A 15,103-nucleotide genomic window follows, 5' to 3' on the forward strand; every position below is an offset into this window, starting at 1 on the left:
ATTGCCAGAGTGCAGCAGTTACTGCTGCTGCCATTTCTGCTGGGAAGAGAAGCTTGGGAGAGAGCTGTTAGCACAAAGGCCTTGTCCATTCCCCGTTTCTGGGTGTGGTCTCTGACAAGTGCTCCGAGTGCTGCCTTTGCCACTGTGCAATTTGCCATGAATTACAGCGGATCCTGAGTGCTCTTTTGAAGCATTGTAGGCAAGGCTGTCTTTAGCATATGCACTGCTGGGGTGCAAAGATCCACCCAGCGCCCCCCATCACCAGTAGCCCTGAGGTCGCTGCGCTCCGCCGCCAGGCCTGAGAGAAGCGCCTTCCTGCTCCAGTGCCGCCAGCAAAAGGCAGCAACCTCCCAAGTTTCCCCTTCGAGCGGGAGGCCAAACTTCTAAGGGGGTTGGGAACCCGGTAGAGTTTGTCTTGCCAAGACTCTGCAGCAGCAACCGTGCTGGTCCCGTGGGTAGATCGAGAGGCAAGGTCCAAGTCCAGTCCCAGGTCGAAGGAGCAATATGAAGGCAGTCCGTAAAAGCAGAGGCAGGGTTCAGGCAGGAACTGGCAACCAACAACGTTGCTTCCGCAACTTGGGACTGGGGCTGGCTGGCTTTTATCTGCCCCGAGGCATAGGGCGGCCCCGGTCCACAGGTGACTCGCCTCTCCTGGCCTGGAGGCAAGCACTCCTCCTGCAGGAACTTAGTTCCCTCTGCCTCTCTGCCCTGAGCCTCTGCAGCCCAGGAGAGGCTGGAGAGTTATCAGACCCAGAGGCAACTTCAGCTTCCTCTGACGGGGCTGAGAGTGGAGCACCTGCAGGCAATGGGTCCTCCATCACCTCAGGAGCCAGAGCAGCCTCAGCGGATGCCTGCACCTGAGGATCCAGTGCAGGTGAGGACCCTTCAGGCTCAGGCCCCAGCCCCGGCTCAGCTGGTTCTGGAGGCGGGGACTCCTGTGCAGGCTGGGATTCCTCAGGTTCAGCCTCCGACTCCAAATCCCAGGCCATCACAGCGACATTGCATTCTCTTGCGCTACCGCCCAAGGGTTGCCTTTGCAGTTTTCGCATTTGCTCCTCCCAGCGGCGGTGCCTGGCGCCCCCCAGAATTCAGTACCCAGGTGCCCCACATCCCTTGCGCCCCCGGGTAAAGACGGCCCTGATTACAGGTGAGCCTGAGCTGAAATTTCTACAGATTTCTGCAGAGCCTACCCACGGACTTCCATTGCTGGCAGAACTCATGCTAGGTTGTCAAGTCACGTGACCAAGATGAACAGGCTTAGGATCTAACATAAGGTTGCGCCCCCCCCCCCGGCTTCACTCCTATCCTCCCCACTCCCCCAGAATTCTTACAATCTGCTGGTCTTGGCTCAGCAGGAGCTTATGTTAGCATTGCCCAGCTGAGCCAGGATTCAGCCATGAGATCTGGAGTTACTCATCCCAGCAGATCTGAGCCCAGGATTGCTCCCTAACTTAGGTCCATTGGTTTCAATGGGTTTACTCTGAGTAAAACTTAGTTGGCCACCACTCTTAACTTTTTTTAATTGTTTGTGTCGGGAAGAACACATAATATGTCACAAATAAATTATATGTCCTCTGCCCCCACCCCTTGTAACATACCAAAATATTATAGCATCATCTAAAGATTATAAGCATTAATGCTTAATGCTTAATTAATTAATTAATTAATTAATGCTTAATCTCAGTGATAGAGGTTCCTAAATACAACTGTTAACCGAACACTTTGATGTTCAGAATGAAGGAGATCCTAAGACGAAAGCAACTGAATTGCAGTCTTTGCTTTGGATTTTGTCCCTGATTAGGAAACTGTTTTTTAAAAAAGAACTAAATAGAACACCCCCTGTCAATCATATATACACAACATCACATACACGTGCTAGAGGACCTGTTCTGAATCTCTCGTGCATAGCGATGATATACTAAAGCAGGCTTGCAAGCCTGAAAACAACTCCCTCTGCAATATTCCTCCTGAGGCCTATTGCACTTAACCACTTGTCCTGGTACTTTAATTACAAGCCTATGCACATATGCAGCTCCCTTTAAAAAAAAAAGTCAAGTAGTTTGAATGCTTCCCAACCCAAAGAGGTTTTCAAAGCCTCCTGATGTGAAATGCTAGAGAGAAAGGAGATATTTCAGGAACGTAACTAAAAGCATGCAGACCCCCACCTGCAACACACACATATACAGACCACTCTAGATCTGGATTTCGGAACATACGTTTTCCATTTCCCCTTTATCCTTCGTATCGCTATAAATAATCACCCTTCCACCTTGCTGAAAAACATCACACCACCTGATATTTTTATTTGACACACATGCTATCGAACCCATCGGCCCAGGCCATGTCCCACGTCAATTTCTATGGTCCATTCAATGCTTGACGGTGCTGCCTATACATCAGATTAAAATGCTGGGGGGGGGGACAGAGCAGGGGAAGAGGGAGTCTCTCAAAGGTTCTAGAACATAGGCTGTAAACCACAAGCATCTTCAAAGAAAACTTTGCAGCTTTTTTTTTTTTAGCAAACTTTTAATGAGAGGCGATTTGACAGGCAATTTCAAACACTTTTATACATTCACACACAGAAGTGCCTTTTTGCATATCCTTATTAAGATTGCTGTTGTGGGAGCTATTCTTAAAGGTCCCTAAGGAACACTGGTGTTGCTTTGCTTTGAGCCTTTGGGCGGGTTTCTAAATCTCAGCATAAAATGACCCAATGCACACGCTTCTCAAAACGGCTAGAGACGTTTAAAAAATGAGGGAGAAAGAGAGAGAAAAAAAGTGTATTTACCCTGATGTATGGACCACATCATGTGATCCTCGACAGGCCTTCTCAGGGCCAAGATTTAATCTGCTTTGTTTCAAGTGGGAAATACGTGAAGATCAAATAAGTTCAAACGCAGGTCAAATATCCCTTCAGAAATTCTTTTCATTTATACAAGCCGGGAAATGCAAGTTTAAGAAGCGTGATTATGAAAGGGTTACTACAAACACAGCTGTACACATACTCTTATATCTGAAGCTCTCTCCGAAGTGGGGGGTTGGGGCGGGGAGGGAGAAACTTTGCGACATCTATATTAACCTTTGGCTGTACACCAAGGAAGGCCTGTAGCGAGATGGAATGCAAAGCAGCCTTTCCAATTTTTAACACAAGCCAGGTTACAGCTGCAAAGGCCTGCCCCCTGCATTCACTTCACAAAGCCAGTCCCAAAGGAGGATTCTCTACAAGTCCCCCCCCTTAAACTGCTTCAGAATGAAAACGCTAATGCCCTACAGTGCTAAAAGCCTGCTATTCTAGGGGGGCAACGGGATGCATATTCTGGTGCCAAATGCTTGTCAGGGGGGAAATTTGGGGGGGGGGAGAGAACACCACCAGATGGTATGAAGTAAACTGAAACTCGAGGTCTCCTCAGCATCTTCGCTTACATGAACCAAAAGTCACTTTTGTGCACTCTTTCCAAGAATGAGTAATTTTCCAAATTGTCCCCCTCCTCCCTCCCTCTCTCTCTCTCTGTCCTTCAGTTTTGTCAAGCATTTAACCACAATTTTATACTTGTCAGTGAAGTGACTGGAGCTGACAGCATTTCGCACTCATACTGAGCCCAAGAGGGAAGAGGGAAGAACACAAAAACGGCCACCCTGACCAGCAAATATTTTCAGCAACCTGTTCCTAGCAGGTGGGACAACTCTGCTGTTTGCAACGACCTTGCTAAAATCACTCAGATCAGGAGTGAGCCCAAGATAAGAGTAGGATCTACGGGCAGATTACTCAGTGACTTACAGTATATCTGCAAGTATTCCACAAAAAGGGAGCCGCCACCAGAAAGGGACTGTCACAGGTCAACACCAGCCAAGCAACCCCTGGTGGCATCACTACCAACAAGGCCTCGTCTGCCAATCGTAGTGTCCAAGATGGCTGATACTGGGGCATGTGCTCTTTCAGTTACCTGCTTCCCAAGCCATTCATGGCTTTATATCCCCAAATAACAAGTGCAAACAAAGTATCTTCCCTAACACCACCACTATAAACAGACAAGGGGCTAGGGCATGTGCAAAGCCTCACACAAGTCTGGGAAAATGTGCAGAGGAAACCAAGTCAAACCATTGGTCTAACTAGATCAGTACTGTCAACACGAACTACCAGTGGCTAGCTACAATTTCAGACCAGGAGTCCCTCCCAGCTCTTGCTGGACATGCCAGGAGGCTGTTGCATGCAAACGAGGTGCACTGAGCTACCTAAAGCACTTCCCTTGCTAATTGGCTATGCCCCGTCCTTCCTGCACCTTACGTCACCAAGCACAAAACAGCCTCCATCAGTTAGTGTGGGGCAGGCATAAGGATTGCGAGTGTCGCTCCCAGTTGCTGGGTGCCACAAGTGGGGAGAGCGTTGCTGTGTTGAGGTCCTGTTTGCGGGTTTCCCACAGCACTGCGAGAACCTGGTACTGAACTAGACCAGGCCAGAGCCTTATCCAGTCCAGCAACCCAGATTCCCACAGCAGCCAACCAGACATCCTGCTAAGTAGGACTTGAGAGCAACAGCACTCTGAAGGCGTTGTTCCCCAGTGAGTGGAATTCAAAGGCTCACTGATCCTGGAGATAGCATACATCATGACTGGTGACCAAGAGCCGTTCACAGCCTCATCCTCCTCCAAAGCCATCTTAAATTGACATCCAAAAACCTTAACAAAATATATTTAAAAACAAACAAACAACCACCTGCCTTTTGATTCTCATTAGCAGCAGCCAAGATTTATTCTTCATTTTAAAGCAGGCAACTTAAGGCCCGGGGGCCGGATGCGGCCCAATCGTCTTCTCAATCTGGCCAGCGGACGGTCCAAGAATCAGCGTGTTATTACATAAGTAGAATGTGTCCTTTTATTTAAAATGCATCTCAGGGTTATTTGTGGGGCATAGGAATTCGTTCATTCGTTCATTTTTTTCTCTCCAAAATATAGTCCGGCCCACCACATGGTCTGAGGGACACACGGCTGAAAAAGGTTGCTGACCCCTGTTTTAAAGGGCGAGGTCCTTCCTCAATTTGCAACAGAAAGACAATGAGTTTCACCCTGGAATGGCTATGTTTCAAATGCAATCATCTAAAGCAGAAGGCAAGTATCTCCACACACCCCCTCAGGTTATTTTGCATGTCTGAGGGAGGCGAGGTGGTATTGTTCTCTCCTTGAATACTGGGGTTTCACTTACCTATTGATCTGGGGAAACCATCAATCTTGGAAGCTGGCCTGGGGGCCCTATTCTGAGGGAGGGAGGGAGTCCTTTGGTGGCGGCTGGGCAACTGCCAAGCCCTTGCCTGCTGCTTTTAACTAAGCCAAAAGGAACAGGTGATTGTAATGGTGTTCAGTTCCCTACTTCCCATTAGACTTACCACAGCTCCCAAGCGCCACACCTGAGGAAAAGCAGCAGCAGGATGGTGCAATAGTTAGAGTCTGGGGAGAGCCAGGTTCCAATCCCCCAATCCCAGCTGCTACAACATCAGGGTGGGGTGGGGGAGCTTATGGCGAGCTTCTCTCGGGCTAAGCTACTGTGATGAGAGTTCAGGAAGGAGTCGTCTCCAGTGTGCAGTGGTGTTGGCAGTCTGGCTGGAAGGTGAGCCAGTTGAAAAGGAAAGGATCCCTGAGGATGCAGCGCTGCTCAGCCCAGCACAGGACAACAATGGAGTGTGGGTCTCAGCCACCAAGAAGGGAGCCAGAGGAAAAGAATGGAGGACAGTTCCACACTACACATTTAAAGCATATTCCATGCATGTTTAAAGGGCATGGCTTCCCCCAAAGGCTGCTGGGAGCTGCAGTTTTTAAAGAGTTCTGGAAATGGTAGCTCTGTCAGGGGGGAAACTACGTATAGGATTCTTTTGGGGAACTAATGTACTTCAAATGCATGTTGGAATATGCTTTATCTGGCATATGCGAGTGTGAAAAAGAGGAGGGACAACAACAAGCAGAGAGCCAGATAGGAAAAACCAAGGAAAAGGAACAAGAGAAGAGAGGAAGCAGGAATAAGGGCCAAAATCATCATACTAAGAGCATATTACACCACAAACTTAAAACTGATTTAACCGTCCATCAGCTTTGGGTAAGGAGCACCGTTCAGGGGTAAGGCATCTGCTTTGCACACAGAAGGTCCAAGTTCAATCCCTGCCATCTTCAGGTAAGGGTGGGAAGAGCTGCTGCCAATCCATGTAAACAATACATAGATAGACAGACCTCTGGTCTGACTCAATATAAGGTGGCTTCCTCTGCTCTATGTCCCAGCTGCCCTCGGGAATCCAGAGCAATTGGTGCCTCTAACAGCCAACATTTCCATCATGAACAGGGAAGGGCTGTTGACTTCATACCTGCTTGTATGCTTCTCAAAGGCATTTGATGGGCTTACAAATATTCAGCAAGGTGGAAACTTGCCCAGGGCTGCAAACAGTGTAACAGATGGGATCTCAACTTCAAACATCAACAACTCCCCTGCCCGAAAAAAGAACCCGTTCCCCCTTCAGTTAATGTACCCTCCCTCCTAAAGGATCAGTGCCTTGTCAGTGGTGGTTCCACACCTTTGGAAAGCCTTCTTCTGTGTGGTTTGTCAAATCACTGCTGTTTTTCAATTCCACATCTGTTTAAAGGGGCTGGAAAAAGAGCTGTTAGCTGCTGCAGCCATGCAGCGCTCTGGTGTTACTGGCAGAGCAGGCAGGGTCAATACTCCCATAAACCCAACTTGCACTGTTTTGCTGGCACGCTAGTGCTAGAGACTTGCATCCGTAACTGCCATATTAGGGAAAAGAATAGCAAAGATCAATGCACACCGGTATTTCCCGTTTCCTTTGCCCTTATGATGGCAGTTCGGAGAATTGTGCGCACTAAACAATGATCTGCAGATTATGGGAACTGTCACTCAGTAGGACAGGATTTCTTTAAGAGTGAAGTTTCAATACCTACCTCAAGCTAAAAGCCCAGGTTCTCCAGTGTGAGTCACGACAAGTAAACTGTTGTGGTTTCCATAATAACTAAAGTTTGTTTTCAAGGTGGCTTTGCGCATTGCAAGGAAGCATATGACCATTGCACTTTCTCTCTCTGCAATTCCAGTGTAACGAATGGAGGGGAAAGTCATGCATCACCTCTGTGGCTGTCTATGCATCGGAGGATACACAGCTCCTCACACATTCCCCAACTACACTTTACTGTATTGAGCACAAAAAGAAAAGAATAAGTGTCGTTTGCTGGTTCTCCATCTTTCGGTGCTTCCTTGCAAGTTACAAAGCCACTCTGTCTTCTCATAAAGGATCATTTGTTCCAAATGCAAAATATTTTAGATCTTCCGCCATCCTTGCAAAGCTTGCCCACCTAGCACCTCCTTGAAAACTCCTTCTCCCGATGACCAGACATGCAAAGGGGTACCAATATGTTGCAATTATTGAGGGCTGCGTTTATTTTATTTATGTTCTGTACTTAACTTACTTGAAAAAAGGAAAAGGAGCTGCAAAGGCTTCCATAGTGCTATGACACTTCTCTGCTGCAATGCACATTCTGGCATTATGGCACTTGCTGCGCTAGTTTGACGTATGTAACAAAACCCTACCTGGGAAATACAATGCCCACAAGAGTATCTCTTACAAAACCAAGGCACACAGTTTAATACAGGCTGCAATTTTAAAAGATCGCTATAGAAACCCTTCAGTTTAAAGGGGGGGACACCACCTCACAAAAGATCTTCTAATTTCCACTGTCAATAGAAATCTGTATGTCTGAAAGCAGGTGCTGTGCTTCGCTATATAGGCTGGCTAGCAACTAGTCTAATTCATTAAGAAGTCTATAAACAAGCTGGCCTTTGTCCCATGGAGATGAAAGAACTGAGACTACAATGGGATGAAAGGTGTGCACAAGGATGAAGAAAGCTATTATGGATCTATGTCCTTTCTTAAACTCGTCCTGGCATGCACTGTTGACAGGGGAACAAAACCATACAGACAAAACTCTCAGAAGTGCCTTGTTGCTAATAGTTCCACCTGTCTATGTTAAAACGATTGGATCTTGCCTATCATCTTACTAATGACAGACCATGCTAACAGAAGGCAAACACAATAGAACTATAACAGCACCATGATTTCTTGACGAGCATCTCCTGCAGTATAGCATTAGACTGGTCTCTACAATCAGCAGGCAGCAGGGGAGCGACTGGGTGCTCTGCCATAAAGCAAACTGCCTTCTCCCTGATATGGTATTTTTCTATGTGCAGGGATTTTTTTTCAACACAAAGGTGCTCAGCCCCTTCATCGAACCTTAAGCAGCTCAAGGAGGGGCACAGAAACCCAGTTGATTGCATATGCTGGCCCAAGAAGGGGTTGGGTTTGGACCCAATATAATACAGTGGTACCTCGGGTTACATACGCTTCAGGCTACAGATGCTTCAGGTTATAATAATATTTAACTACAGTGGCACCTCAGGTTACATACGCTTCAGGTTACAGACTCCGCTAACCCAGAAATAGTACCTCGGGTTAAGAACTTTGCTTCAGGATGAGAACAGAAATCGTGCTCCGGCAGCACGGCAGCAGCAGGAGGCCCCATTAGCTAAAGTGGCACCTCAGGTTAAGAACAGTTTCAGGTTAAGAACTGACCTCCGGAACGAATTAAGTTCTTAACTCAAGGTACCACTGTACATGCAATTATCTTAACTTCAACCCATCAACCTGCACAGTGTAGAAGCATGTTGTCTGCTTTTATGTAAGCTGTGATTTCTTCCTAAACAGGACCTGACAAAGAAGAGCTTTCTGTTCAGCATTTCAAATGAAGCTTTACACTTTTCTCTGGGCTACTATTTTTGTGATATTGCTTAAAACTCTCAAATGAAATGGTTTGTTAAAATATTTTAAACTGTAACACAAGACTCCTGTAGCTTTTTCTTACATAGAGATAATGGATGAGGATTCTAAGACATTTGTGGAAAGTCAGCTAGCTTTTTAGGAAACAAATAATGCATGCTGTTTCTCTGGAACTGCCACCTGTGTTTATCTACTTCTACTGCTGATGAGATTTGGAAAGTGAACTCACCCCCTCCCCCCCCCCCCAGGACTGGTATTAGGACCTGTGCTTTTTAACTTGTTCATAAATGATCTAGAGTTAAGGGGTGAGCAGAGAGGTAGCAAAGTTTGCTGTTGATACAAATTTATTAAAAGTAGTTTAAAAGAAAGGTGGATTGCAATGAGCTCCAAAATGATATTTCCAAACTGTGTGCATGGGCAGTAAAAGAACAAATTTCACGTTAAAGGTTATTGGGAAAGGGATTGATCCAGCAAGGCTCTCCTTATGTTCTTATTTTTATATAACCTTTATCTAAGCTCCCCTCTCCTCAAGCTGCACACTTAACTGCTGGGATAGCTCAGTCAGTAGAGCATGAGACTCTTAAATCTCAGGGTCCTGGGTTTGAGCCCAGTGTTGGGCAAAAGATTCCTGCATTGCAGAGAGATGGACTAGATGATGCTCATGGGCTATTCCAACTCTACAATTCACACCACACTGTTGCTGCCCTGAAACCTCCTCAAGTGATCCTCCTAGGATGGGATATATACTTGAACTGCAGTAATGCCTCTACTTGCCTAGGTGTAAGACCGAGAATTGAGGGGCGGGGAGCGGTGTATGTGCATGCAGAAATCTCTGACTTTCGCATGCTGGAAAATAGCCTACCATTACAAAGGTAAGAGTCACACCTGTTGTTATGCCCACTTTACCTCTGGCCACGCCCACCACTTGTATGTGGCCCCTGAAAGGCTGCCCAGGATGGAATGTGCCTCTTGGGCTGAAAGAGGTTCCCCACCCCTGAGATAAACAATGGAAAATGTGAGCTATTTCATTCATTCATTTGCATCTCTTGATTGCTCACCATCTGATACAGCTGAGCAGTTCCATGGAAAAGCAAGGAATTGATTGAATGAAATACTACAGTTCTATCTGTGGTGTTCAACAATGACACATACAAGTCCTTGCTTGAGGCTGCTGCAGCCACCAAGGGACGGATGTGTATATGCAAAGCAGCTCTAAGTCTTGCAATCCTTTCCTCACTTATGTGGGACCACTTTCCTCTGAACACAGAAGCGTTTTAGTTCAGAGAAAGCCTGCACAGGATTGGTTTGAGATTAAAGTCTCATGCTCTGCAGACTGAGCTATCCTATGATTCTATGAATTGAGTTTCACTGTTTATAAGTTCGTCCTGGTTTTCCTGGATTTAGAAAGTGTGCCTGAACATTTTGGCTCTCTCTGTGTTTATGCGCATGTATCTACACACACACACACACTATGTTTATAAACAACTGTGTGCAGGTTCACATGGTCGCCAGTGTGCGTGCACCCAGTTGCCATGATCTTTCTGCATCAAAGAGGGGGTGGAACGATTACAAGGATCAGATGTGTATCACCCAGTGTACAAACGATGAAATACATAAAATGGCAAGCTCCTGGCAATTCTCTTTTACTAGCATACTTGATTTCTGTACAGAGAAGAATAATCTTGGTTCAGACGCTCAGCTCAGTATGGGGTTTTTCCTTACCAAACCCAAGTTTTACAAAGGATTCCCAACAATGGAGTTCCATACGGGTTCAGCGACAATGTCTAAAGCAGAGGTGCAGAACCCTTGTCAGCCCAAGAGCCACATACTATCATAGACAACCTTCTGGGGGCCACATTCAAGTGATGAGCAGGACCAGAGGCAAAAGTGGGCATGCCTCTAACTTTTGTATAGTGCATACACCCACACCCATCTTGCTGCCATTGATCCAAGCCAGCATCACCACAGTTAAAGGAAACATTCTACCTAGGCAATACAGAGCAGGGTTACTGAAGGATCTGGCCTGGAGATAAGAGGTATGACCTCAGAAAAGTCCTGAAGAGGCCTGGGGGTGGCGATTTGACACCCCCAACCCAGGTCTACTTAGAAGTGGCACCTCTTTAGCCTTTTATCTCCCAGCAGACTATTCACAAGACTCTTCCAAAACCATCATTTTGTCATCAACAGTCTTACTTTGTGGTCATTTGGACAATCATGAAATCTTAAGCAAAAGAGCGCATAAACACAACAACAAACATGAGTCAGATTATCATTTCATATTCAAAGGGTGTGTCCCTTCCAATTCCCAGGGAGTCCCTTCTTGTTTAAAATGTGAGCTGCAGAGTAGAGGGCAGTGGGGGGAGCCGGGGGCTGCGTTTAAAGCTCTTGGCTGTTCTGAACTTCTGTTTGGATTTGGTCTGGATTCAGAGAGTTGCAATCTGTACATGCGGTGGTTTCACAGATGCATGTGACACAGGCTAAAAACAGATACAGCAAAACTGGTGCCTATAATTATATATTTTAAATAGACAGCTTGCCCCTGAGAGTGTTCTACTCAAATCCAGCCAGTTTATTCTGACCCATAGCACACAAAGAGAAATCCCCATTGGAGGACCACATCCCATTAAAAAGGCTCAGCCAACCGCAAGCCGAAAAGTGACAACTTCCATTTAATTTGCATAAACCCATCCACATGTGCTCACCAAAAGAGCACGGGCTGGCAACCCAGGCTAGCTCATTAGAAAGAGCAGCAAATGAGGATTTACTAGAGAACGTTTCTTGGGGTCATTAAGATCACAACCCACTTACTGCAGAGTTCTCCCACTGGTCTAAATAGGATCCCTCTAAAGTAAAGCGTTTGGGGACTGCAGCCTGAAAAAGAACTGAAACCCCACAAGCAATCCTACAAAAACTGGCTCTTTGGAGAAGCTTAAATACTGCCTGTGTGTGTGTCCTTTCCCACCAATACTTCTCCATTTACAGCAGCACCAGCAATGTTGCAGTTATTCAAAGGTGGTTTAAGCCCCTTCATCTGTTATACGTTGCAGTCTGTGGCCTGCTGCAGTTCAGGTTCCCAAGTCTGAACTAGCCTCACGGCAAAATGCAGACAAACACTGCTAAAGCGAAGAAATAAAGATGGACATCATGGCATTCCTGTTCAGGCAGCAGCAAAGACAACAAAACAAGATTGGGAGGTGAAGCAAGGAGTTTTAAGTCGCCACAGCAAATGTCTCTGAGCCAGCTCCCAAGTGCATTTACAAGATGACACTAATTGAGATTAATTAATCCACAATTAACAACACCACATAATCAATCATCACAGTTGCAACTACAACTGAGAACCACCTTTTTATAGCTAGTTCTGAAGACTTCTTGATACAGAGCTGTTTTCCATAAGAACACTTTGTCCATACAGTACTTCCATAGTAAAAGAAAAGAAATTATTACTCTTTCAGCACATGCATATGGAATTATTCTCACAATCCTAAATTAGTCACAAAGGTCTTTATTCTAGGTTAAATTACACCATAGCAGCACCATACCCCTCCCTGTTTTACTTGATTTTTAAAGAGCTAGACAAGTACCCCACCCCTACTGTGAACTGGGTACCAAAACATGTACATTAAAGTATAATTAGGGGCCCATACACAAGATTCTGTAACCTCCAGGCTCTAAGCACTTGTACACAGTAAAATGATGCAATTTCCTCATCTTTTAAAAATCCATACTCATTGGTGAAGGTTTCAGTTGATGCTTGCAATCCACGTTGGCTGTTGCAAGCATGGAACCCAAAGGGCTCTATTTGCTACTCAGTGGTTAATCTGCCTTTTGAATATGCCCTGGTTTGCCATGCATCTTGGTCCTACGCATTCAAGCACCACTCACTCCCAAGTTAGTGTGCATACGATTGCAGCCTTAAAGTGAATCTATGAGTGCTCTCTTTGCAGGGAAAGGGCTGAAGACAGCTGGTGGCCCAAACCTTTGGCCTTGGAAAAGTATTTCAGGTGGCTATCCTAGAAACACTCAGTAATAAGCAAAAGCACATATCTGAAGATCACTCAGCACTGACAGGTTACATGTTAAATTAATGGCTCTCACGATGTGGGACACCACCCCCCTTGTTGAGTATGGATCACCTAGCCCTAGGAGGGATAGAAAGTTATAAGGAGGGACAGGATCCTGAGGAGGGACTCATCCTTCTCTCAGTATTCTAGACACACTGGTAGGGTGACTGTCCCTTAGAAGGGGATCATAACTGATTCACATTGGATTTGTGAGGATAGCAGTTCCTCCACTTGCTCCATCATCCAACCCAATTAGCAAAGACTCACTAATTTGATATGTTTCCCTGCTTGCAGATTTGAGAGGCATCATAAATCTACTTTTCAAACACCACCGCCTTTTCAAATGCCAGTGTTGGGTAAGAACCCCAAGCAGGCTGCAGGCACACAAGAATGGCACACCAAGGATTGCTGTCCTGATGGTTGGTGCAAGGATGGGGGAATCCCAGAAATTAAAATAAACTTTTTGGGGGGTGGAGATCAAAACACTTCAGAAGTGCTGCACTAAACCCTTCCTTTAACAGCTGTCTCATACGTGTAACTAGAGGGTTCCTCAAAAGGTGCTTAAGTGGAGCGTTAATATTTTTAAAGCCCAGTCTAATACTTCTGGGTGAAGAGGCAGCACCTTAAGCCAGGACAAACACTGAAGAGATAGTAATCAATAGTTCCAGGTCAGTTCAAGCGGGGCTGTTGTTGTTTTTTTAAAAAAAGATTAGCTCCATGTCTGAAGAGATGTCCTCTCATGGGGGGCCATCCCGCTGGGTCACTGCAATTTCCCACAGTGCCCTGGAGTACCACTATTGGGGGGGCGGCATTGGGGGAAATGGCTCCTGCCTGCCGCAGGTGTCTGCCCAAACAGGCCCTACAGGGTGGCTCATGGATGCCACAGGAACTGCCCAGGATGCCAGGCCTGGGCTGCTATGCCCTTGCATTGCCAGTGCCAGCCACTTGGCCTCACCATCCCACAGGTTCCTCCTGGCTTCCCGGAGGCCACACGAGGAAGTGTCCTTCCATCTCCCAAGTGTCCCCCAAGCCCCTTCTCCCTCTCCCTGCCAGCCGAGCGACTCACCCATGTTGACGAAGCTCATGACCATGTCGGCCTCGGTGAGGAAGTTGCTGTCCTGCAGGCTGGCCAGGGGCGGCCCCTGGGTGCTGAAGATGGGCTTGTAAGGGTACGAGTAGCCCTCTCCGCCGTCGCTGCCTCCGGCGCCCTCCTCCTCCACCGACATGGCATTGTAGAGGTCCAGCATGAACATGGGCGCCGAGTTGTGCTTGCCGTGCAGATGGGGCCTCGGCCGGTGGGGCAAGCCCAGGATGGAGAGGATCTCCCGCTGCATCTCCCGGCGCTCCTGGCTGCGGAGCCTCCGGTGGATGAAGCTCGAGTGCACCTCGTTCTCCAGCGTGAAGTCGGCCAGGGCGCAGCGCAGCTCCACAGCCCAGGCGCCCAAGAGGAGCCACACCAGCAGCCGGGCGGCAGCCGCCTCCGCCGCCCGCCGCTTGAACCACCCCGCCGCGCGCATCTCCGTCACGGGGGGCAGAGCCAGGGAGCCGGCGGGCTGGGGAGAGGCGGCCGGCCGAAAGAGCCGCGCATTAAAAAGGAAGGGGCAGCCGAGCGCGCCGCGGAGGGACCGATCACTTGGCCGGCGAGCTGCCCTGGAGAGCCCACCGAGAGGCGCGCATGATAGCCCGGGCGATCCCGGGAAGGAAGGAGGGAGGAGCGAGCGCGCTTACTTGCCGAGAGCCATACGCGGAGAGAGGGCAGGAGAGCGGCCCGGCGACCCCGGGCTCCGACCTGGCCGCTTCCCTCGGGGATGTGCTCGCTCGCCCGCCCGCCTCGCCACCAAGCGCAAGGCTTCTGAGCGGCGGCTTAGCCGAGCAGGCGGCAGCGGGAGTTCGCGCAAAGGGGCGGAGCTCGGCGCGTTGCACTCCCTCGCCCAACTGGGAGAAGTGTCCCAAGTCAAGCCACAGGAAAAGCCAGCCTCGCCGGCTTGCTTCCCCCGCCGATCCAGGCTCTGTGTCCCCCAACAACGCTCGGACCCTGGGGGTGGGGTTAGGTTAGGAAATAAAGGTTTTTACGCACGCGGCGTGCGCATCGGCCTTCCACATCTGGCACCGGGAAAGCGAGGCACTTGTTTTACGCAGGCACGCGGCGCGTTTCCGCGGGAGCGAGCCCCCCCCCTTTGCTCGACGGGGCTCGCTCCCCCAGGTAGGATCTCACGTGGGC

At 48.1% G+C, this 15,103-nt stretch overlaps 1 protein-coding gene across 2 annotated transcripts in view; it reads right to left on the reverse strand.

Moving 5' to 3' along the window:
• BMP7 (bone morphogenetic protein 7) overlaps window positions 1-14,738 on the reverse strand; it is a 79,390-nt gene extending 64,652 nt beyond the window's left edge. Inside the window, exon 1 of one of the 2 annotated variants that reach the window (XM_082226270.1) lies at window positions 13,949-14,738. In XM_082226270.1, the coding sequence (XP_082082396.1) occupies window positions 13,949-14,399 (451 nt within the window). In that variant the 5' untranslated portion in view covers window positions 14,400-14,738. The remainder of the gene's footprint in view (window positions 1-13,948) is intronic. The other variant, XM_082226271.1, reaches the window with a different exon arrangement.
• Window positions 14,739-15,103: the final 365 nt, after the last annotated feature.

The sequence above is a fragment of the Podarcis vaucheri genome (assembly GCF_965113315.1).
Source record: "Podarcis vaucheri genome assembly, chromosome: 6".
NCBI lineage: Eukaryota > Metazoa > Chordata > Lepidosauria > Squamata > Lacertidae > Podarcis > Podarcis vaucheri.